The sequence below is a fragment of the Nesoenas mayeri genome (assembly GCF_963082525.1).
Source record: "Nesoenas mayeri genome assembly, chromosome: 18".
Lineage (NCBI taxonomy): Eukaryota > Metazoa > Chordata > Aves > Columbiformes > Columbidae > Nesoenas > Nesoenas mayeri.
In genome coordinates, this window is record NC_137566.1 from 4,350,936 (window position 1) to 4,374,162 (window position 23,227).

Consider the following 23,227-nt stretch of genomic DNA (forward strand, 5'->3'; position numbering starts at 1 on the left):
TCCCAAAATCCTCGGTGCTGTATTCTCATGCGCTGCCTTGTCATTAAGCTGGGGTGGACCACAGGGTACTTCTCTCCTGCAGTGAAGAAATTCCCCACAGATCTCTCTTTCCTGACCCATAATTCAGGTCGACCTTCATGTCACCGGGAAAACTTGTCACAGCACATCAGCAGCTCCAGTGAACTTAGAGTCTTGTCTGCTGGGCTCTGCTGTCCGTCTGTATTTCAGGTGGCTGCAGCACATGGAGAAACTTGTCTATCTGGTCAGCAGAGTGAAATGAGGCTCCAAAACCCATGACTGATGCAAGGACAGCCCCCCCTGGAAAACTAATTTCCATCTCCTCCCTGTCGGCTTGTAACTGCCCGATGGGCCCGAATGGACAGCTCTGGAAATCTGGAAAACACAAACATTTGCTGCTGTGCTGGGACCTGGTATGTCAGGTTTTCAGCCCAGAGCATATATTTTTTAATGGCTGGATTACACAGCCCAGAAATGTTGAGCTTATGATGAAAACGCTGCCAGACTTTTATCTGCAGCAATTCCGGCGTTCTTAACGGCCCAGTGGAGAGCGAAAGCCTCTGTTATTCGAACTGTCGATTAATTTAAGCACATCCCCCTCTCCTGTGATAAAGATGTCACTTCCCTGCACCGGTGACATTGGTCTGAGGTCCTGCCAGCTCTGCTCAGGGGGACATGGCTGTGGTGCCATTGCTGGTTTGTAGGCGTCTGTGCACTCACGGTGGGTTTGGGAAGGGGATTTTCATGCTGGGGTGGGTGAAAAGGGATGGGGAAAGAGTGGGAAACCAGCGTGGGGAGGAGGGGGAGGAAAGCAGGACCATCAAACTGATGCTCAGAGACAGTGTGATCATGGGCATGTTTTGTATTGGTGTTGGGGATCCTCACAGTCATCGGCTGTTGTCTCCTGAGCGTGCTCTGTGTTCTCGGAACATCTTGACTCCAGGCCAGTGTGTACCTGGGTGTATCTAGTTAATTAGATTTTGTAGGCAACAAGTTGTTGTTTCTTCAGTCCCTTTATCCACGGACCTTGGTGGTTTTTGACTCTGGTGCAAATTAGCTGAGTGCTGCTGCTCTCTGACAGACACAGTCACATCCCACAGAGGGTAAGTTCAGGCAAACATACTCCTCTTGCTGCACGTCTGCTGTGCGGGGTCCTGGACGCTAGAGCTCGATCCCTATTTCCCCAGCTTTGCCAAGGAGGAGCTGCTGTGATTGCTCCTTTGGGGAAAAACAAGATTTAAGCATTATTAAAAAATGAGATTGTTCAAACAGTTGAATAGTTGTGGGCTCATTTTGGGTGGGGATGATCAGGTGAGTAACTCCCCAGCAAATCTGGGTGATGGTGACTTGGATGCCGAGGTTCTAGCAGCCAAGTGTAGCCAGAAGAGACTTTCTAATTAAGCCCTAAAGTTTCTGGGACTTCTCCCCTGGGATGGTTGTTCTCAGCAGGGCCCTGGTGTTGTGTATTCATTGCTGAAATATATTGTGTTGCTGCACGGTGCTGGGCAGAAACATGCTCTGAGGTTGCTGTGCTGCAAACAGAGCTCACCTGGGGCTGCTCTGAGCTGAGCTTTATGTAGGCAAGATAGGGGGAAAAAGGGAGTTTATCTGTCACCTGCATGAAATACTGTTCCCCAAGCACACATGCTGACATGGCTAAATGATCCTAACAAAGAGAAGGGGAGAAGTTATGATTTCTGTTTTAAGTATGGAAGGAATAAATTCTGACTTTCTTGTGTCCACAGCGCAGCTTGCAACAGGTTTAAAGCACGGTACAGATGGCTGTGTAATTATTGCCAACATCTACTCATTATATTAGATAAGGCCCTGGGTTTATTTAGCAGAAGCAGATGGAGGGAATACACAATATTTTAGATGTCTTGGCAAACTGTGTTTTCCTTAGAACAACATCGCATGTTTGCTGCGATAGTTCTGGCCAAAAGAAAAATTCTGAGAAAGAGTGCGAGTATCTTTGGGGAGTGACAATGAGGTGTGCATTAAATAAGAGATATTGTATTGCAATTCTTAAGATATCTAATGCCTTGTATGAATCTCATGTCAAGAGGAGAGTTTCAGCTTTCGTTTGGAAGTGTGTGTTTTTATTGTGTCTCATAGATTAAATATCACCCCAGCTGCCAATAGAAGCTGAGGAATCAAGACATATACAGAGCCTTCTTTTATAATGGTTTTATGGCTTTTAATCCAGCTGCCTACTTATTTCTAGAGTGTGACCACTGGCAATACTGCATCTCTGGGCAAGGGGCATGTACTGCAAGGTGGAAAATGCTTGGGGTTTGGGTCCTTCGAGGGCAGCACATTTGGATGGGATGTGTATGAGGAACATGTGAATCCCTCTGCCTGCTCAGAGCTCTCACGGGCAAACCCTCCTGCAGAGAGCAGTGACCTTGGTGACGAAGGGTCCCATGGCTGTGCTGTGGGTGGTGACCAGGCCCCTGGCCAGGCTTCAAGGGGAAGAGAATCTCTGTGCCCGCTTAAACAGGTACCTGATAGCTTTCCGGTCTTTGTCCTTCTCCAAACACTGGGCTATCAGAGGCATTTTGTGTGGGGACATTTGCCAGAGGTGGATGGGGTGCAGTTATCTTATGTGGTTGAACTCAACTCCAGCATCATCCAGCATGTCTGGGAAGGCAGAGATGAGGGAGTCAGCACTTGCCCAAGGGTCTAACGAAGTGGTGTAATGTGGTTGATACTTGGAGCCCATGATCTTGGGAAGCAGTCTGAGCCACTTAACATGCACGTGGGGAATAACAACAAACCCCGTTTCTGTCTAAGCCCCTCTGGAGTTCAGCGTTTGCTCTCATCCGCAGCTTAAGCAGTTTTCTGTGAACTAAATGCTCGGTGTATCATCTGCTTGTGATGGTTTTAAACTGGTGCAAAAACCAGGTGATTAAATGAACTTGTCACCCAGTGCCACCCCTGCCATGAGCAGGGACATCTTCACCAGCTCAGGTTGCTCAGAGCCCCGTCCAGCCTGGCCTGGGATGTCTCCAGGGATGGTTCATCCACCACCTCTCTGGCCAACCTGGGCCAGGCTCTCACCACCCTCAGGGGCAAAACAACTCTTCCTCATGTCTATCCTGAACCTCCCCTCCTTTAGTTTGAAACCATCACCCCTTGTCCTATCGCAACAGACCCTGCTAAAAAGTCTTCGAACCATTTTGTTTTGCTTTTCAAACACTAGTGTAATTTGATAGTGATGACATTTTCTGCTCAACTCCTGAACAACTACTTCTGGGGACTGGCCAAATGCAGAGGGTGATGTGGTTCTGGTTCCAAATAACACGGATTTCGTCAGCGCTCCCAGGGCAGTCTGGCAAGGAGGCTCTTGTTCGGTGGGTTCTGTAGGGAAGGAGGATTGGACACGTGCTTTTAGTAACTCAGATCTCTTCCCTCCCGCGGTGCCTGTGCTGCCCTGCTAGCCCACCTGGCAGGAAAACACATCCCCCATCCACCGACCAGCTGTCCTGTGCCCTTTGCCCACTTTCGAACCACCAGCTCTTAGAGAGCAGAGTCAAGCTCCTCCCGACTTTCTGGCAGAGAAATAACAAGTAGTGTCTAGTTCAAGGGGTATTTTTCATGCAGGCAGGATTTGAGGGTTTGTATTTCTCAGGGAAATGGCATCTTTAAATCAAGTAAAAAATATTTGCAGACTTGACATGAATTGCTTTTGCTAAAAACCAAAACACATTAAAAGTCAGAATACTTCATTTTCGAATTTGACAAATGATACAAACAATCCCAAATTATATTTTGTGTCTCTCTCTTCCTCCCCCACACCCTAAACGTAAAAATACTTGAAACATTTTGTTGACCCTGAAATTCCCCTCTCTTCCTTACAAATCTTGTTTGATACTTGAGCTAAAACCCTTCTTAGCTTGTCCATACGCAAGAGCCCATGGTGTGGGATGTGTGACCCCAGACATCTCCAGAAGAATGCTTTGGGCTCCTGGCTGCTGCTCTCCACACCCTCTGATACCAGGTACCAAATTCCGGGATGCCCATTTCTAAGAAGGAAAGCGATGTCTCTGTCTCTCCTTTGTGATGTTAATGGAGCGAGACTCAAGGTATGACCTACTTTCCAGCCACAACGAAGCACAGGATGGTTTTAACTCCTCTGTGCTCAGTTTTCCCAGTGTGAGCTCAATAAAATGTTTTGGACGTGTGCGTTTTCCTGCCAGCTGTCACCGCTTATTGCGGATGAGCCTCTTTGTCTACTCTGTGGTGTGGTATGTTCACATCTCTCCTGTGTAGAAGCAACAAGGACTTATTAGAGCAATTGCCTCATAGCTCAAATATCATCCTTCATCCTGACCAGAAGCCAAGCCCTCAACTCTCTGTAAAAGCACATTTATTTTGTTGCAGTGTCGCAGGCTGCATGTCTTGCTGTAGCAGGAGTGTGTGTCTGCAGATGCTCCTCTCCCTGTCTTCTCCCTGGAGCCCGGCTCAGGAATTAGAGTCAGGAAAGTAGGTTGCAGGTGGTTTGTGGGGAAGGAATCCTGCTCTCCTTTTGCTGTGTCTCCTCCCAGAACTCGGGAGCGTTTCTGCCATGTAAAGAGGATGAGAGAGTTCAGTTCACGTTCAGGCAGCTCGCTCTGTGCTGGGGCTGGTGGAAGGTTTAGTGCTGGTTATAAAAGGCTCAGAAATGTACATGTTTGGTGTGAGACCAAGGGATTAATTTGCTGTTTGTGCCTCTGAAGCAGAGCAACCCCTTATCATTGAATATTGTTATTAGTGTATTTTATTTTACCCTCTGTTCTCTTCATGTTATAGCTAAAGAGAGGTCTATTCTTCACCACAGTGAAGGTTGTTTTGATGGATACATTCAGGTTTGGGATGAACATGTTTATCTTGGCAAGGGGATCAGCCTGAATTGCTCTGAGTAAGCTGATGTTAGGGAAAAGGTTGGGACCTGATACACAGTGTTGTAGATGTGCTTTGAAGAGAAGGAGTAGGCTTAGGTGCAATATGCAGATACCAGCTTTGGTGGTTAGACTTGGTGTTTGTCATCTGAAGGAGAGGCAGGGAGCTGGCAAGTTGGGGCTTTTCATGTGGGAGGGACCAGGCACAGCTGGTGGGGAAGTCACTGATGTAGTGATGGAGCCAACAGATGAACCTCGTAGTGCCATAAATTAAACGGTGCAATTAGCATGCCAGATCCACTTATCAGCTCAGACCTGGCATCAGCTGTGTGTCTTTGGTAGTCAAGATAAAGCTCACACACCGTGAAATCAAACTGAGTGAAAAGGGGCATCTTTCCAACAGCTCCACTCATGTGCAGGTTTGTGCTGTGGCTGGGAGACCCAGGAGCAGCAGGACCGATGGCTGTTTTGCTGTGGTCCAACCATGAACCAGGCTTGCTGCGCTGAACAGAGCGGCTGCCGGTGTCCGAGGGGCTCCCGGCACCCCTTGGCTGGTTGCCTCTGCTGACCTGCCTTTGGGTCCTGGGCAAGGAAATCATTCAGACCACATCACCAGCTTTTACTGACCCATCTCTTCAGCGTGTGCTCTGGAGCTAAGGAAATGAAAAACACTCATTTTGATTTGGGGTGCCTCTCAGCAGAGAGATGCCCGCTCTCAGCACTTGCTGAATCCTTTTACAGTCTTTAGTGCGTGCAGCTGGTGTGGTTTCTCCCTGTGGGTCTTGCTCGTTGGCTTCAAGCGCTGCCAAGACTTTGTTGGTACATGACAGGAAAGGCAGGCAAGTCATGCCCAGTTGCCACAAGTTACCGGAGACCTTGGTGCCTCCTTCTCCACGGTGCTGCCTATTTGCTATTGATGCTTTGCTGGTCCTTGGGGGTCAGTGCCACAGGGCACCTAGATTTCTTACTGTGATGCCTCCAATAATACTCTATTTCTTGTTTTCCTTCCCTAAACCAGCATAACCTGGTGCCTTCCTCCTGCAGCTCCTCCACCTGCTGCCCCGGTGACTCCACCAGATCTCACCTTGCACAGGTGGAATCACAGAATCATTTTGGTTGGAAGAGACCCTCAAGATCATCAAGTCCAGCCAGGTTAGGGACCTTCTCCACTCCTGAGCAGCAGAGGAGGAATTGTAAGGAGTGGGTGGGCGAGGGTCACAGCACAGATAGAGACGATGGACCACCCCTAGATAGGGGAGATATCTTTAAACTAGTCAGCCAATACTTGTGAAGATATTTATTTTTCCCATTGGTTTCTGTTTCCTGGGGGTCACTGGGGCTTGTTAAAGGTTGGCAGCCTGTGCCCAAAGACTCTGGGAATGGGGTGATTTACTGGAGTTACCTAGATTTTGAGGTTGATGTTCCCAAGGTGTCTGCGTTTGGCAGGGTTGAATCTGTGGGTAAGAAGCAATGGTTACTGTCTCTTTTCATAAGACAGCTGCTGTACTGCTGGCTAGTTTTATCTTTTATTGGGGAAAGCTATCTGGTGGGTATTTAGCCTCTCTCCTAATCCCTCTGAAGAGATTGATTCGGTTCTTAGGAACGGGTGCTTGGGATAAAGTCTTTGAAAAAATTGCTGCTTCCACTTACTTTCTAGGACTAGGGTTTATAATAAATAGAAAAGCTACATTAAAATTGCCTGCAATTCATGCAACTTCTCCTCTGGCTGAACCTGCCCTGGCACCTGCGCTGTCCAGTAACGAGATCCCCTTGGAAGTGTTAATCGTTCCCGGTGATTAATCCCGCTGCTTTTTGCTGTGACTGTGTGTTATCGGCTCGCAAGCAGACGCGCTGAAGCTGTTGGACTTGCAGCCAGTCCCAGTTCCCTCCTGCACGTCTCCATTGTGATTTATAGACAGTGATGCCAGGAGATGATGGAAAACACGATCCATCACCTGCGGATACGTGTGTGCCGAGTGTGGCCTCCCCGGCTGCTCTTTGAGGCTGGACCCGCGTTGTGGCTGCTCCCACGAGTGCAGACACCTATAGAAACCCTGTATTTGCGCTCATCTATTCTTGGCTCTTGCTTGGGGTGTCTCCTGTATTTCTGTTCCTTCTCTTACTGCCTTGGGGGAGAAGCAAAAGCACCTCTGTCACCTGCTCCCCGAGAGACCATCTGGAAAACATTCAATAAATCCACTAAAAGGCCATTAAGGAGCAATGACAAGGTGGGGAGGATCCTGAGGAGCAGAGTTAGCTTTTCCCTGCTCTAGTCCCTGGGTTTAGAGATCTGGGGCTAAGTTTGAAGGAGTTTTGAGGCATTTTCCTTGGTCAGGGTTTCATCATCATGTAGCTCTGAAAAATGAAGCGTCGTACATCTTGCTGAACCGGCACACAGGAATCGTGAGCTCCGAGGTACTTTAAGAAACAGATTGCTCATTATTTATGTTAGCATAACGTTCAGAAAGGAACTTTCACTTCATTCTTTGCTTTCTTTTATACCCAAAGGAATAAGCTAGTTTTATAATTTATTCCAGGCTTTGCCAGAACACGAGTTATCAAGCACTTATCACAAATTTGGCCTCTGTCTCTGCAAACAGATGTCAGTCAGAGCTTGGTAGTGGAGGTGGTGATACAGAAAGCAGCATTGAATCAAATTATCATGAAAGTGGGGAAGAAGTGCAGCTGTCCTGAGCACAGCTGGGCTGGCAGGACCCGTGTCAGGTCCCCAGTGCCATGGGATCATGGGGGGTTTGATGGTCGGCCATCCTGCTCGCAGGAGGAGTTTATTTCATTGCACTTAAACACTTGAAGTGCTATCAAATACAACATCCTAAAGCTACCGGATCTCCATGTTACAATCCGTTAAGATGCAAAAAGGGCTGCAGATCAATTAATTTATTCTTCTTGGTGAGGTTATCTCCTAAAAATCTTCTCTTTTGCTATTTTTTCAGCTTTCACAGCTTTTCCAGCACCGGTTCGCCCATCACCTCTGTTTTGTTCTAGGCTGTTGGCTGTGCAGCTGGGGATGCTTCGTGCTTGTTAGACAGCTCCTTTGATCTCTCTATTTCTCTTATTTCTAATGATAATTCCCACCTTGTTCTGGCCTAACCCACAGCGGCTTCTGCAAGTTTTCAGCTGGAGTTGGGGGGAAAAGTAGAACAGAATAATAGTACCTAGCCAAAGGTTATCTAGGGGATCACAGCACTAATGATATGGGAATTAATGAATGATGGGGTGTTTGGCTGGGGGAAGGGCTGCCGTGGTTTGAGCAGACTGTTGGTAGCATCGAGCCTGTTACGAAGACAGGACTGGAACAAAGATTTCCAGCCACAGGAACATTTACCGGCGCCATAGAACTGATTGGTGGGGTCCCTCATTTCCTTCTATTTTGTCTTTGAATTTGGAAACAAAGCGATGAGTGTATCGAGCATCTCTTGTCTCAGCTTGTACCAGAAACCAGAGCTCCGCCTGATGACAGCACAAATCCATCTTAGCTCACTGGAGACTAATTGTGCTGTTAGTAGCAACATCCAACGTGGATGTTTGAGATTATCTTTTGACTTGAAGCGTGCGCTGCTCCCAGGCTGCCGAGGTTTATAAGTGAGCTATTAAGTTGTGAGGATGGAGAGAAAGAATGCAATCATTGCCATGGGTGCAAAAGATTAAATTAGAAGTCTCTGACTGCGATGGTTCTTAGTTTAAATTGTCTCCTGTTGCTTATGTTCAAACTGCTGATGTAATGTGAATTTTCTGGTCCTAAAAAATGTCGGAGCAGGTGTCTCAGATATAGATACTCTGCTCCTCAGGTCCTGGCTTGTGCTGCCTCTCTTGCCATCCAACACCTCAGCATGTTTTTTTCCTGATCTCCAGCACCTCCTGCTGATGGAGTCTGGCCCTTTCTGCACAGTGATGCTGCTCCCACTCCTCCCTAAGCCAGGCTTGGCAGCACTCAAGGACAGGGCTTATATCTGAGTGTATCTATGCCCTGAACGCTCCCTACACAACTGTGTCGCCCGCAGCTAAGTTTGCCAGACATCCTGCATAATACACATTACACAGTAAAACCATATGTTTCATTTGAAATACTCTCTTTTTGTAGTATTTTTTATGGCAGCCTGTTACCAGGCACTGAGAAAAAGGCTCCTGGGCAGGTGGAGGTAAATCACGGGTGCACACTGTGGGCGCTCAGCACCTCTGTGCGCCAGCGTGGGACACTTGCTGTGTCCCACTTGCTGTTTAATCCCCAGGGATTCAGTGCCCAGGTCTGGCAGCCTCCTCCCAGCTCTGGAATCCCAGGTTTCAGCTGGGTTTGCAAGTCCCTCTTGGGGAAGGGATGGAAAAGTGTTGGGTTTTGGTGGAGGTTGGGTCAGTCGTTGTGGTTAACAAAGCGCTGAGATCTTCTCCGGTGGGTACCAAGTGTCTGGGGGCTTGCAGACCCCATTGGTTGGCTGGGTGCTCAGCTGTTTCCACCTTGGTAAAACAACCTGGGGACAAACCTGGTAAAAACTCACAGCAATTGCTTAAACTCACTTTAAATGATGCTGTCGAGGAGGAGCTGAGAAGAGGGTTTTTAATCAGTACTGACTGTATGGCTGACTTGTGTTAGAAAAGCCCTGTCTCAAGTAAAGAATGTTTCAGTTGAAGCATCATAGGAAGTGCTGCAGTAACTCATGAACAGGGGTTTGCTCTGCTCTCTGTGTGCCTTGCAGGCTCTTTGCTTAAGGAGTTTGCATCATTGTGGCTTGTGGACATTGTGACAATAGCTTTTTCTTTTGCTGGAACACTAAAGGCATTTCATTTCCTCTGTATGCACTTGAATTTTTAAGAATCATTTGGTTTGAGGGCTCTATTCCTTATCAGGGTAACTGCAGGGTATCAGAGGAAGTATGTGCACCCGCTCGCTGGATATTCTCCTCAAATAAGATACTCTGAACAAAAGTTAATTTTGCACATACAGAGTAAACTGTTTACCTAGAAACTCCTTCAGCTATTAGGAAACACCAGTCATCAGTACGTGAATAATTTCTAGCATAAGTGAAGGGTTTATTTCCCTCTTACTGTACCCTGAGAAAGTGATATATGCTTTCCTGTAAGCACAGGGTACTGCTCTTCAGTGGCCAGACCCAGCCCTGTTCGCTATGTATAAATAGCCCCATAAACAGGCAGATATTTCACATTTTCTTATAAGCTAAGCAAGGCTCAGCAGCTCTGGAGGAGCATCTGTATTGACGATTTTCAGTGGATGCAATTTCTAATATAATCACAGGTACAAAGTTTAAAGCAGTTTGAACGTTTGCTGTTTTTACACAAGACTTGTCCATGGTTTGGATACAGGAATTTGCATTTAATCTCATCTTTTGCACCTCTCTTTGCTTTTACAATTAGGATTTTAGCAACTGCTGGGACCGATTTTGACCTGCGGACCCTGCGAGCCGTCCGGGTGTTACGACCTCTGAAGCTCGTGTCGGGAATCCCAAGTGAGTGTCATGATAATGTCATCTTCAGAGGAGCTCTATGGCTTTTGGGGTGTCACACGTTCTTTCTGAGCAACATTTTTTCCCTCTACTTCATCACGGTCTGTCGCTCCTGCCCTTGTGAGGTTCTGATTTTGGGTACAGCCTGCTAATTTCGCCACTACCTTCCCAAATTTTGCAGGTGGGCAGGAAGGGTTGGGGTTCAGCAGAGCCTTTAGGGCTGAATGGATTCTCTGGGATGTGAAGACCCAAATTCGTAACTTTCAGGCTCCCAACCCCAAGTGTGGATCTTCTAACAGCTTTTACCAGCTGAGCATCCTGCACTGGGGATTTTACCCCTTGGATAAGGTGAAATAATGAAGGGAAGGAGCAGGTAGGACTTGGTGCTGCCTACACAATGGGCAGCTTGATATATTAATATTTTAGATGCTAATGTGAAGGGTCTGAATGCTCCGGTGAGGAGCTACAACACATCCTTGCTGAGGCCCTGGAACCATCAATATCCCCACACTGTTGCTTACAACCTTGTTTTAAGCCATGCTGTGAAAGCTGAGCATGCTACGTTTTTTTCTTCCTGTACAACCTAGAGCTGCACTCATACACAAGCACGGTGTGTGCTTTTCTTCTACACTCTTAAGTATCTTTCCTCTCCAACAGATCTTCAGTCTTTATTTTTATGCACATACCAGATTGACCTTTGTAGTGCTGTGCAAGGTGGTGAGACAATGATGAGCATTCTCCATACATTAGGAGAGGTCACCGAGGTGTCTTTCAGCAGCTGCTTATCAATTAATTTTTTTGTTGTTATGTGCAACTGGACAATGTTATCTGACATTTCCATCTCTCCAGCCTTATCTCCCTTGGTTTTAATTGAAAATGAGTGTTGCTGCCAGTGGAAAAGCTGTGGATGGGTCGCCCTGGAGACAAGGGTTTGTTTCTGCAGAAATGGGGTGTGGAAGACACGGCAGCATCGTGGCTTTTTTGTGCCTTATGGAGGGGAGGCAGCTCCTGCACAGCTCAGTGCATCCTGCCCCCTGGACAGTGGGTACCGCAGCAGCGCCCAGCTCTGCTCCTGCATCCACGGAGCTGCCTTAAGGACCTGGCCCAGCTCCAGGATGAGTTTTAAGACTCCATCGGCTTCAGGAAAAGTCATTTTTTTGGTCTCTGAAGCTGGGGAGAGCTTTGAATCTGTGATTTCAACAAAAGGAGTCAGAAAAAGATAAATTTGCTTGTCTCTCTCACATCTTGAGTATATTATGGCTGTAGCATCTTCTTTATTGCACCCTGGGAAAAGCAGCATTGCTCGATATTGCCAATCCTTAGAACCCCCTCTCTCCTACCTCACCCCAAGCCCTTGTTCTCCTTCCCTCGCCATTTACGTGTTTTTCTTTGTCCCCACAGGCTTGCAGGTTGTCCTCAAGTCCATCATGAAGGCGATGGTGCCCTTGCTTCAGATCGGGCTGCTCCTCTTCTTCGCCATTGTGATGTTTGCCATCATCGGGCTGGAGTTCTACATGGGCAAGTTTCACAAAACCTGCTTCTCTAACGAGACGGGTGAGTGTCGAGCTTCACTCCCACCCCAACATATCATCTTGATGCTTCCAGCCCCCTCAGTTTGATCGGGATGCTTTCTATCCTGCTCTTATGTTGCTTTTCCTTTTCCTTGTCTATGTTGTTTGTATTTTTTCCCCTTTTTACCCACCTACATTCAGAGTTAACAAGCTTTTGTGCTCGGTCCACACAAGAGTGAGATGAAGGTTCTGAGGCCAGCCTCTCATGGGATTATTCTTTTCATAGCAGAAATGCAGAACCACATTCCTGTTGTTCCAGCTTGTTGAAGGGAGGGGGGTTTTGTTGTTATCTTTTTGATTCCTTGGTGTCCGTTTACATTTTCATCGGTTTTAGCTCTATAAACAGCTGCTGAACACTGAATTTCCTTGCAGGGTTTCTGGAGCAAGTTGCATGGGTATGAGAACATCGGGGTGAAACAGTGAGGTTGGGAAGACTGGGAGTGACAAAAAAAAGGGGGGGAACACACAATAGATGGAAGGCAAGAAGCCCTTTGATGGAGAAAGGGTTAAAGTGTCCTTCGAAGAGAGCAGGGCAAGGGAAATTGGGTAAATGTGTCTGCATGGGGATGAATGATTAACCCCAGAGATGGAGGTGGAGAGGAGTGATGCCCAGAGACCCTCGCTGGGACCCGCTGCTGTGTCTGCAGCTCAGAACGTATCCCAAATTTAAAAAAAAAACAAGCAAAAAACCCAGAACCCACCCATTTTTTAGTGTAATTTTAAAATATTCCTTTACAGCAGTGCTGATATTGGTTATCTGGACTATCCACAGACAAAAATGTTGGTTTTGTCTGCAAAAATTGCAACTTAAAGTACAATTGACCGTCTTTAAAAACACAGTCTTGTATTTTCAGTGATTATCACTAACAGGTGGTAATATCGATTTATTTGTATGCATTCAAATGATAATAAACCAGCATCCCAGCCAAATCTCTGGGAATCCTTCACAGCGCTTTCTAACAACAACATGGAAACAGTTCGTTATATTCAGTTCACACAGAGCTTTGCAAAATCACGGTGAATTTTTTTGCTTATGTAACATTAGAAAATCAGAACACAACTTGTAAAGGACAGTCAGGTGTTAGAGATGGCTTGTGAGTGGAGCACAACGATTCTTGACGAAAAAGAAGGAGTTTTCGGACTGGATTTGTAGGGGAGGAAGATCTTTTTGTGTGGGGGTGTGTTCATGGCGAGCAGAACAGGTCACAGCCCCCTGCGCTGCCTCAGCAATTACAGAGGACCAGTAGCAGTGACAATGCTTGTGTGCAGGGAGCACAAGTGCTCTTGGTGGGGTGGCGGGGAGAAAGCAATTGCCAACAGGTTTGTGTTTTCTAGGAGCACTTTCAGGTCTGTTAAATTGCAGCCTCAGAATGAGGTGGGTGATTTTTCTCTTTGCGTCCTTCATTTGCAGGGAGCAGCTGCAGGCTGAGCTATGAGGATCTTGCTACCCTCTTTCCCCAAAAATAAGACAGGGTCTTATACAATTTTTGCTTCAAAAGGTGCTTCCTTTTTTAACATGTATAGCGGCCTGGACACTATTCAAATTGATTGTTTTTTTTAATGAACTGTAACTAGGGCTTATTTTTGGAGTAGGGCTTATATTTTGAGCATCCTGAAAAATCATGCTAGGGCTTATTTTTTGGGGTAGTGTCTTATATTTGGGGAAACAGGGCAAGGCGCTGACTTTAGCCATTGGGCTAAAGAGAAGAAAGATTAAAATATGTGTGTGTGTGTATATATATATATTCCCCCCCGCCCCCTTCTCTGAAACTTAAATGGGAAAAGACAGCCCAAATCTGTTTGCATTCTCTGCAGACAAGGCTCTGACATCAGTGATGACTGAGAGATGGCTCTGCCAGGCTCGGGGACAGAGAACAGATTTTAGTCACGTGTAATGTCGTGTGTAGGTGACTCTCGCTTGCTGGGCGGCCCCCAGCTGGGAATCGGGAGTGCGGCCGAATAACCAGTGTGCACGTTGTGTATCTCTGCATCGCAGCACCTGGTATCTCGGTGGGGGGACACGGCGTGGCCGCGCTCATCCCCCCGAATCCCCTCGCTGGGCAGTGTGGGAAAGCGCCTGCGTTTACAGGCACCGGTCTCTGCTTTTCTCAAGGGCTGATGAGCTGGTTGTCGGATGAATTACAGGGATCGATTCCCCCCGCTCGGCGGGAAATGGGGCGATGGTGTTTCTGGAAAGGCAGAGAGCGGTGAGGTTTCCTGGCGCTGTGGTCCCTTGTGAGCGGAGCAGCAAGAGCATCCCGCAAAACCATCAGCCGAGCTTTTTAAAGCCTAAGTGCTCATCGTCTCCAAAGAGGTGCATTAATAAGGCCGGCACTGATACTGCGGGCTCCAAAGGCTGGCTTAGGGGTGGAAATGTGAACCTTGTTAAAGAGATGCCTCTACCAGAAGGTTGTATATTGGAGGATGATGCCCCAAATTGAGCAAACTCTTGGGATTTTTCCTGGAATCAGGAGCTGTACGAGAGGTACCAGCTGTTACTTCAGGACATCATGGAGGGAACCGAGTAGAGGTGTCAAACGCAAATATTGCTCAAGCCCTGGGTAGGACAGTAATAAACTGCAATCAAGAGGGATGTTGGGGACCAAAATATGGCAAAAGGGTCATTCAAGGCCTTTGCCACTCAGCCTGTTCTAAGCCAGTGAAAACTGTATTTGAATGAAAAATGGGTAAAAATGACTGGCAGTGCATGTTCCAGCAGATGCCTGACTTGTTTTCCTCACCTCACATCCTCCTCTTGCGCTGAGACATGATGATTTTGAAGCAGCTGAGCCAGCCCAAGTGCTCCAGGGTAGGAGGGCATCATGTTTGATTCCCAAATCCCTTGAGACTCTGTTTTTCTCTGTCATCTCCAGCCATGGGATAGGGGCACCAGTTCTGGTTTCTTTTACAGAAAGCAAAAAAAATTAAAAAAAGAAAAAGAAGAAAACAAACCCCCATAGTCCTACTTAGTAGACATGCATTGTATTTTCAAGAGCATTACCTGGCAACAAAAGGCCAAACAGAGATAAAACTGGACTCTCTTTCAAGGCACACTCTCAAACGGTCTGTGAGAGCCAGATTCAGTGTTTTCTTTTTGTAGGCTTGTCTTAGCAAGCCCTTGTGAAAGCCTGTGGTGACCCATATGGGAGCTGGAGAGAGATGCCCTGTATTAAGGTGTTGAGCCAACAGGAAAACATGTCACACAAACACACATAAATATATATATCCTGGAGCCATAGTGACAATTTTGTTTTCTCTCTGCAGACTTTGCTCTATGGAATGATTATTCCTAATTATTGTTAGTGCTGATCTTGTTTTCCCCCTGGTGAATCTGATTTTGTGCAGTTTGCCGCTCCGTTACCGTAACGTGTCACTTTTAAAACCCTTTAATATTCCCCAAATTGCATCTCTGTGTAAACAGGAATATTACTTGCTCTATTTATTTACTTTGAAAACCCAGCGCTTCAGTTTTCCGAACTGCTCTCTGTTGGTGCTCACAGCGTCTCTGGGGGGCTGCAACGCTCCAGACTTCACAGCTGACTCTGGAAGACGCTGACCACCCTTCTGGCCAGCCCTTGTGGTCCTTAGTGGTGACAGACCCTTCCTCCTTTGACTTCTTTGAGAAACCCCATCCCTGCTGCACACAAGGTTGCCAGCTGGACGCTTTCCCTGCCACGCGTACCTGCGCTCCATAGCTTTGCCCTTTTGAGCAAAAATATAAGGTTTACAGAGGAGCTGGAGCTCTTAGGCCACTCGCAGGCTGCTGTGGTGGCACCACGTTCTGCTGAAGCCAAGGGATCCTCATGCAGCTGTGGTCTCACATCTGTATCTGGGCAATTTTGGGCTGTCCACAAGCAGGTCTCACTTAAGCCACTGGTGTAAATTTGCCCTTTTGCTTTAATGTTATAGTGCCAGTAGTTAGCCCTTAGCTATGCTCTGTGAGGGTCTGTTGTTGGCTCATGTGTTTGGAGTGTGCACCATCCCTAAGGTCTTACTTTTAACATGCTGGTGTTTTTTTGTGCTATTTGTCATATATGACATGGCTGAACACTTGGACAAACTTTAAATTATAGGCACTGCAGGGATAGTTTTGCTCCACCCTGCCACTAAACCATCTCTTACAACATACAAAAGTGACTTTTACATGCCCATAGCAGCACGAGGAAGCCTGAACTGGAGCAGACGTCCCTGCAGTGGTGCAGGGAGGATGCAGCAGCACCAGCTGCTCGAATGGCTTCAGTCGGTGACTTTTTCCCGGTTGTTGTTCTCCGCAGGTGACGAGGTGGGAGATTTTCCGTGCGGAGAGGAGCCCCCTGCCCGGCAGTGCGAGAGCGGGACCACCTGCAGGGAGTACTGGCAAGGGCCCAACTACGGCATCACCAACTTCGACAACATCCTCTTCGCTGTGCTCACCGTCTTCCAGTGCATCACCATGGAGGGATGGACCGACATCCTCTACAATGTGAGTCTGATGGGGCATCTCCTGAGATGCTGTTACACAACGTGTTAGTTTGGAAATGATTGTTCTGGAGAGAAAAAGAACAATAAGTAATTTTGTTTGTGCGTTTTCCCCTTGTTGTTTAGCACCTCGCCCTGCTTTTTGGGAGGATTGTTCCTGTTTTCTTGAGGGTTGTTCTGCAGGTCCTGGAAAAGCCTTTGAACTACTGCTGTAGCCTGTGGTGATTTAAGGCTGCAGATTTGCTTACCTGCAACATGATGTCCTGTGTCAAGTGTGGTGTTAGCATCTGTAAGAATTGGTATGTGTCCCTCCAAGGTGCTGGTGTGCTCGGCTGTAGGATGGCTGGATGTGTAGGAGAAAGTTCTCACAATGTCTCATAGAAAATAACTTACTAAACTGCACAATATAGGGTGGCAAAGCCAGTGAACCAGTACCTAGAGGTTTCCTCTCCTGACAAGGTCTATCCTTCCTGACCAGACTTGTAGTCTACATCAATGAACAGCACCAGCTGGATGTGAGCACTGAGATCCAGTGTTGTTTTTGGAAACTTCAATACAATTTTACAAAGCCCTGTTGATCACCTTCACGCTTGGCATGACTCCATTGGCTGTAGAGAAGATACACCAGGCTGAATTTCCTCACCAGGGTCTTTGCTGGCTGTATCTCCTGCCAGCTGGGACCAGGACTGTCACAGCCGCTCGAGGTCAGAACCTCTTGATTGGCTTTACTGTTTCAAATTTTACAAAGAGTAGGGCAACCTCACCCAGTTAGCAAGATCTGAATTGGCTTCGCTGTCTTTCAGGCAGAGCGATGCTCTCATGTGTGTCTGTAATTTATACCTACCCTTTCGAGGCATCCTGTCTTGAGATGCAAGCACTAACCCTTGCTAACCAGCTGGGATTGGAGCCCTTCAGCTGGTTTCCAGTGTCTGTACCATATTCTGTTGCAAAATGTGGCAGCTGCTCTTTGGTTGCAGACCTGTTGTCCCCAGTTTTGTGATTTGCTTAGATCTTCACATGTTTCTGCAGTGGATGTAAAGTGTTATAACTCAGGTCTGGAGGATGGCCAAGCTGTTTTGTGCTTCTATTCTCTATGATAGTAAAGAACTTTATCAAGTACCTGAGCACGAAGGGGAGAGCGAGTCGTGTTGATAGCAATGTGTGGCTGCACCACCTTCTTCTGTCTGTTGACTGTAGAAGGAAGGATCATCTGACAGCCAAAGGAAGGACAAACTGACAGCCACACATAGATAGTCTGAATTACCCCCTGGTGTTCTAGTCAGAAGTGCCAATGTGGACAAATAACTAAGGTAGGTATTAATAATGTTTCCAGACCATTTCACTGGCTGGTAGGACTGCAGAGTGTTCAGTCTGCTTCATTATAGACTCTAGACCCATGCTGGGCTCTTTTGCAGGCTTTTCTGTGAGGGTTTCTGTAGCAACAGGAAAGTATTATTAATATCAACCACAGTAAATTGCAAGGTACAAATTAGCAGTGTTTGAAGTCAATATACCTGATATATTACCTTCTCTGTTTATTGCTCAGTTCCTCCAGTTCTTCCCAGTCTCTACCTGCTTGGAATAACGTCTAGAAGAGCCCATTTCCCACACTGACTGCTTGTCCTCCCCTTGCCCTGAAACTTCATCACACAACCAGTTACTCCCATTCTCATTCAGCAATCCTGCTCCATCCTTCTAGTGCCAATCGTTGTAAGAAAAGCCCATTAGCATCCTGGCTGGAATTGATTAATCAATATGTGGTGTATTAGATCATCTTCTCTCAAACTGCCTTTTGTACCACATGCAAAAACCAGAGCTTACTATTGGGATATCGATTTTGGGGGTTGATTTGAAGATTATTATAGCATCATTCTTGATACCCATTAATCTAATTGTAAAGAGATGACTGGATGAGATGCAGCTGGTATTTGTTGTACAATGTCAGGCCTTGCCCGAGACCCCAAGTTAGGGTTTAATGCTTGGCGGGTTCAGGTCTCTGGCAGGTATGAGGGTCTCTGCATGGTCTGTGTGTTGGGTGGGTGGTGAGGGTGTGTGTTGTGCTACAGAACCACTTGGCAGATGCTGCTCATGTAATTATTAGAGCAGACAGCTCTGCCCCCTCTCCCTGTCCCTGCCCCATGTGCTGTGTCACCCCCTGCCCGTGCTGCTCTGCTCTAGAGGAGCTGGCTGAGCTTTTGCAGGTTGGTAGCTGATAAAAGCCGTGAGTGGAGAAAATCACTCTGTGCAGCCCTTCACTTTTTCAGAGCTTCAGTTGTCTGCTCTTTTCTGGCTGCTCGGCTTTCGTCTTGGTTTCTTCTGTGCCCACTCTAAGTTCGACAAATTTAAAAATGAAGCAAAAGCCCAAACCACACTGGAGCAATGACGGAAAACCCAGCGTGGTGGGTGCTATAAAGATGCAGTTGTGAGGCTGTGCAGAGGCTGCAGCAATGCAATCAGCCCATCCTCACAGCACCAGTCAACCCAGCAACTGCACAGTAATGCTGCCCGGGTCAGTTGGGTCCTTACTGGACCCGTACTGGCAAGAAGCTGGAAGATGTTACATCTTGCCCCCAGAACTTGAACGGTCCAGTGAGCAAGCATGTGTGAGGGTCCTGTTCGTTGGTTTTGGAAGATCGATAAGTCAGGCAGAATATTTAGGCTCGGGCAACAGCTGAATGCCAGAGGTTATTGCTTGTTTAGGGAGCTTTGATTCACCACTTGGCTTTTCCACTGCTGAGGAGAATGGTTTTGGTGAGGAAACATTTGCAATGGTGGAGCTGGTTTCCCTCCTCAAGGAAACCAGCATTCCCTGGTGCAGGATACTCATCAGAGCTGAGCTATGAACCTACTTTCAATGTGTTGCTTAATTAAGATTTGCAAAAGGCTGTGGGACCACAAAAGGCAAGATATGGTCTATGTAAACTGTGATTATGCATCAGTAAAAAAAGAAAAGGCTGGTGCTTTTGTTCCACTAACTAGAAAGTGGGAAAAGCTGCTGCTCCTCAGGCTTAGCAGAGCCCTCCCTCATTCCTCCATTTGTGTGCCCGCTGTCTTGTGTTGGCTTGGTTTAGTTGGGGTAGGTTTTGTTGCCTTGCTTGTGCAGACCCTCTCCCTTCCTGCTGCTCAAGCAGACAGCCCCACATGGGGTCTATTCTTAGGGCTGAAATCCCTTTGATGCCAGGCAGTCTAGGACTGAGACTCATTACAGGGAAGCTGAGGTTAAGACCAGCTTCCTTAATGGGCCATTCATTTCCTTCTGGAAAATGGTGATTGTTTGTTTGATTGATTGATTGCTCTGCATCAATAGGGCTTTGTTATTGATTCTCTTTTCCTGCTACTCCATTTGCTGTGGGGTGTTCGGAAGAATTGGGTGTTTAGTTTGCAGTGGTGATGGCTGCGCTCAGCCGCAGGGTGAGGCGAACTTTGCCAGTTCAGCATTAATTTAACTCAGTCCTGAAAGCAGCTTGGAGAACAAAATGTGGGTCTGTGGTAGCACCAGGCAAGCTGAAGGGTTTGGTATAAACTGATGTTCAGGAAAGAGGGAGCTTGGGCTTGAGTGTGGCAGTTTGGCTCCGGTCTTTCCAAAGCAAGAGCTTTGTTGTGAAGGGTTGTTTAGTCGTTTCTAAAGGATTCAGATGACTTTATAGGCGGTCCAGATGCAGCCTTCCTACAGATTGAGAGAAAAATAGCATCAAAGGCTAGACTTTGCAGCAAGTAATCCACCTTGCAAATATTCACTCCTTCTCCTGTGATAAATGGAGGAATTATGAGGGAAGGGAGAATACAAGTTCACAAATCTCAGCCCAATTTTTCCTTGCTGATCCTCTGTTTATACTTTCACAGAGTTTTATTTTAATTAGGGCCAATGAAAGCTTTCTAGCAAGATTTTATCTGGAAAGTGATTTATGCTTAAAGCAAAAAGACTGAATCATCAGTCGGGTGAAGTGCTGTAAGAATAAGCTGGGGAAAACTCCTTCCTGAATCAGCAGCACGACAGCACCAGAGCAATTGCTCCAAACGAGCTCTCCTGGGGGCTGCAGATTTGTCAGCTGTGACCTGTTTCTACTCACAAAGCTTCAAGGGCCAACAAGTGATTTAGGAAAGTTGCTGTGTCCTGAGGACTGGGAAGCACCTTTTCTTCAGCAAATGAAATGCACTTACCTCTTGCGAATTCAAGGCTTCAGCATGATCTGAAACACATTGGTAGTCTTCAATGGGATAGTTTGGGCAGACCTAGCACTGCAGCTTGGAGCTCAGTGTTTTTTGTTGCATACTCAGTGGATTGGAAAGGTTTCTGAGCTCTTTGCTGTGGTTGTTACAGTTCAAACTAGCTGGTCTGTACCCCTCCATGAGGTGTAGTCACATCTCTGCAGTGAAGGTCCATTAGGAGCTTCCAGGGAGCTGAGGAATATGGCTTGTGGTCCCAGGTCTCCTGCAGAAAATCATGGGTCACACCTGGTTCATCTGAAGTTCACTGAAGTCTTGATGTTGGCTTTCAAAGAGCTGGGGTTTCACCTTTTATCTTTTCTTTACAGAAGTTCAAAGCTACATGGTGGAATTTGCTTTGCAAAATAGGGGCTCCTTGCAGGAAAGGAGAAATGTCAGAGTGTACGCTCACTCTCTTTTGATCTTAATGGCAAGAGATTTTCCTGTGTCTTCTATTTTTTGTTGTCAAATATTAGTGTCCAGTGGGTATTTCAAGACTGTGGATGAGGCCTAACCTAATATGCTTCTAAGTAGGAATGAGCAGTTCAAATAAAATGTAAGTTTACCCTAAATTGGATCCCAACTAGAACTTTATCTTCACTGAATTTAGAATAGCTTATGATTCACTTGGTATTTCTCTTTGAATTTCTTGATTGCTATAAAGGTACAGAAATGGAAGGCCATAATGTAACAGTTTTATTTCCAGCCCAGCACAGAGGTGGATGTGTTGGCGGGATGGCAAATGTGTTGGCGGGATGGTGAATGTGTTGGTGGGGATGAAGAGAACTTGTTTGACCCAATTGTTTGGAGACCAAAGACATATGCCTTTCTGGGGGCATTATTTACCTATAAAGTTGGAATCATTGACACTCGGTCTTCAGAAGTCAGAACTGTGAGCGGAAGAATCAAAGGTGATGCTCCTCAGCAGGACTTTGGGTGGGACTGGCACTGGCTGCCTGGACCACGAGTACAAAACCCTCCATGAAGGTGGAGGAGGATGGTGGGTGGGTGTGCAACAGAAAGCAGAAGGGAAATAACATAAAGCAGGATTCCCTCATCTTGGAGATTTGGATTAAGGTTTCTCTTGGCTCACTGCCTGCCTGTGCGATTCCTCCTAGGATCAAGACCCACCGTGCTTTCAGTCACCCTTAAACTTGCGAGTTAAGTCTTTGAAGGTGACTTAGGTGGCTTTTTGCTGGCCTTTTGCTCATGATTGTGCTTTCCTGTGAGGTTATGCACTTGGCTTTCCTGATGTGTGACTGTCACACCTGCTTTGGTACAGCAGTAAATGCAATAGCAAAGTCTGTGGAACTGCAGGAAGGTGGCTTTGAAATGGCTCTTCTCTCTTAACACAGCTAACATGCTGTTGTCTGCTGTCTGTTAGAAGTGACCTGAGGCCAGCCCACTAAGATACAAATCCAAAATTGTTTATAGTGATATTTGTGTGTCCTGGGGCTTGGCAGTCTGTGGCATCAGTGGCTGAGGAGGTTTGTGATGGGCTTGGTCTCCTGGGGTTAACTCTTTGTGCATGTGTGTGAGTATCAGCTCTCGTTCTGAGTTAACGTATTGAGGAGCAAAACTGTTTAGGCAGCAAAAGTGTGAGCAGATAGGAAAAGGGGAGGGGGAGGAAATGGCTGCTTTCCTTACAGTGTGTTAATAGGAAGAATAAGCACAAGGAAAGGTTGTGTTTTGCTGCTCTGAATCACACAAGAAGTTGGTGATGTGGTTTGTTTCTTTTACGCTGCGTTCTCTTTTGTGTCCAAAGGACAACCTTTGCTCCAGTTAAATGTGGGGTGCCAGGACTCAGGACTTGGAGAGCAGCATCTGCAAAACAAAGTTAGGGACGTGGTTTAGTGCTAGATCTAGGTTATGATTGGACTTGATGATCTTGAGGGTCTCTTCCAATCAAAATGATTCCATGATTGACTTATTATCTGTGATTTGCATTAGCAGCTGCACAAAAGCCCCATGAAAAGATGGACGCTCTGCCTTCACTTAGGCTTTCTGACACTGTGAGCTGGAACGCTCTCTGGGAGCATAGCATGTGGCCAAGGCTTCAAGATTTCCTGGGTCTTTAAAGAGGTGGCCATAGCCTTGGTGGAGATTTAATAATGCAGCACACAGTGGGAAGTGAGGAACAATAGCTGAAAATAATCAATAACTGCTTAGAGTGGTGTGAAGAAAAGTGCCACCACAGCCTTGTCTGTAGCAAGGAGCCTGTTCTGCTTTCCCTTTTTCTAAGAGCATTTCAGATCCAAGAGCGCGCAGCATCTGCCTCACAGCTGGTTTACACACAGAGTGTAAAATGTCCCCTAGGCCTGTCTGGGGGACAGATTACCCTTGGGACCTGGTGTTGAACTTTTCTTGTCACTGCGCGTTTGCTCTTGGAAATGCACCGAGTGCCAAGGGAGATGCCCAGGACCAGACGCTGTGTTATGGAGCCAGCAGAGCGTGTGTAACACGATGGAGACGGGAGCTGAGCTCCTCTGCTAACATGGATGTAATTGTGTGCTCTTTCTCCTGGCAGTTTCATAAAAGAGAAAAAAATCCCCTAATGTTGTTAGTGTTGAATTGCATTCACTATTGAGTTAGGATGACTTTAATCTGCTAATAAGAA

At 46.8% G+C, this 23,227-nt stretch overlaps 1 protein-coding gene across 1 annotated transcript in view; it reads left to right on the forward strand.

The window, feature by feature from the left end:
* Positions 1 to 23,227, forward strand: part of LOC308047465 (voltage-dependent N-type calcium channel subunit alpha-1B-like) — a 270,800-nt gene that overhangs the window by 87,193 nt on the left and 160,380 nt on the right. The window contains exons 4-6 of the mRNA XM_080355981.1: positions 10,287 to 10,378; positions 11,777 to 11,929; positions 16,221 to 16,408. Of these exons, the coding sequence (XP_080212107.1) occupies positions 10,287 to 10,378; positions 11,777 to 11,929; positions 16,221 to 16,408 (433 nt within the window). The remainder of the gene's footprint in view (positions 1 to 10,286; positions 10,379 to 11,776; positions 11,930 to 16,220; positions 16,409 to 23,227) is intronic.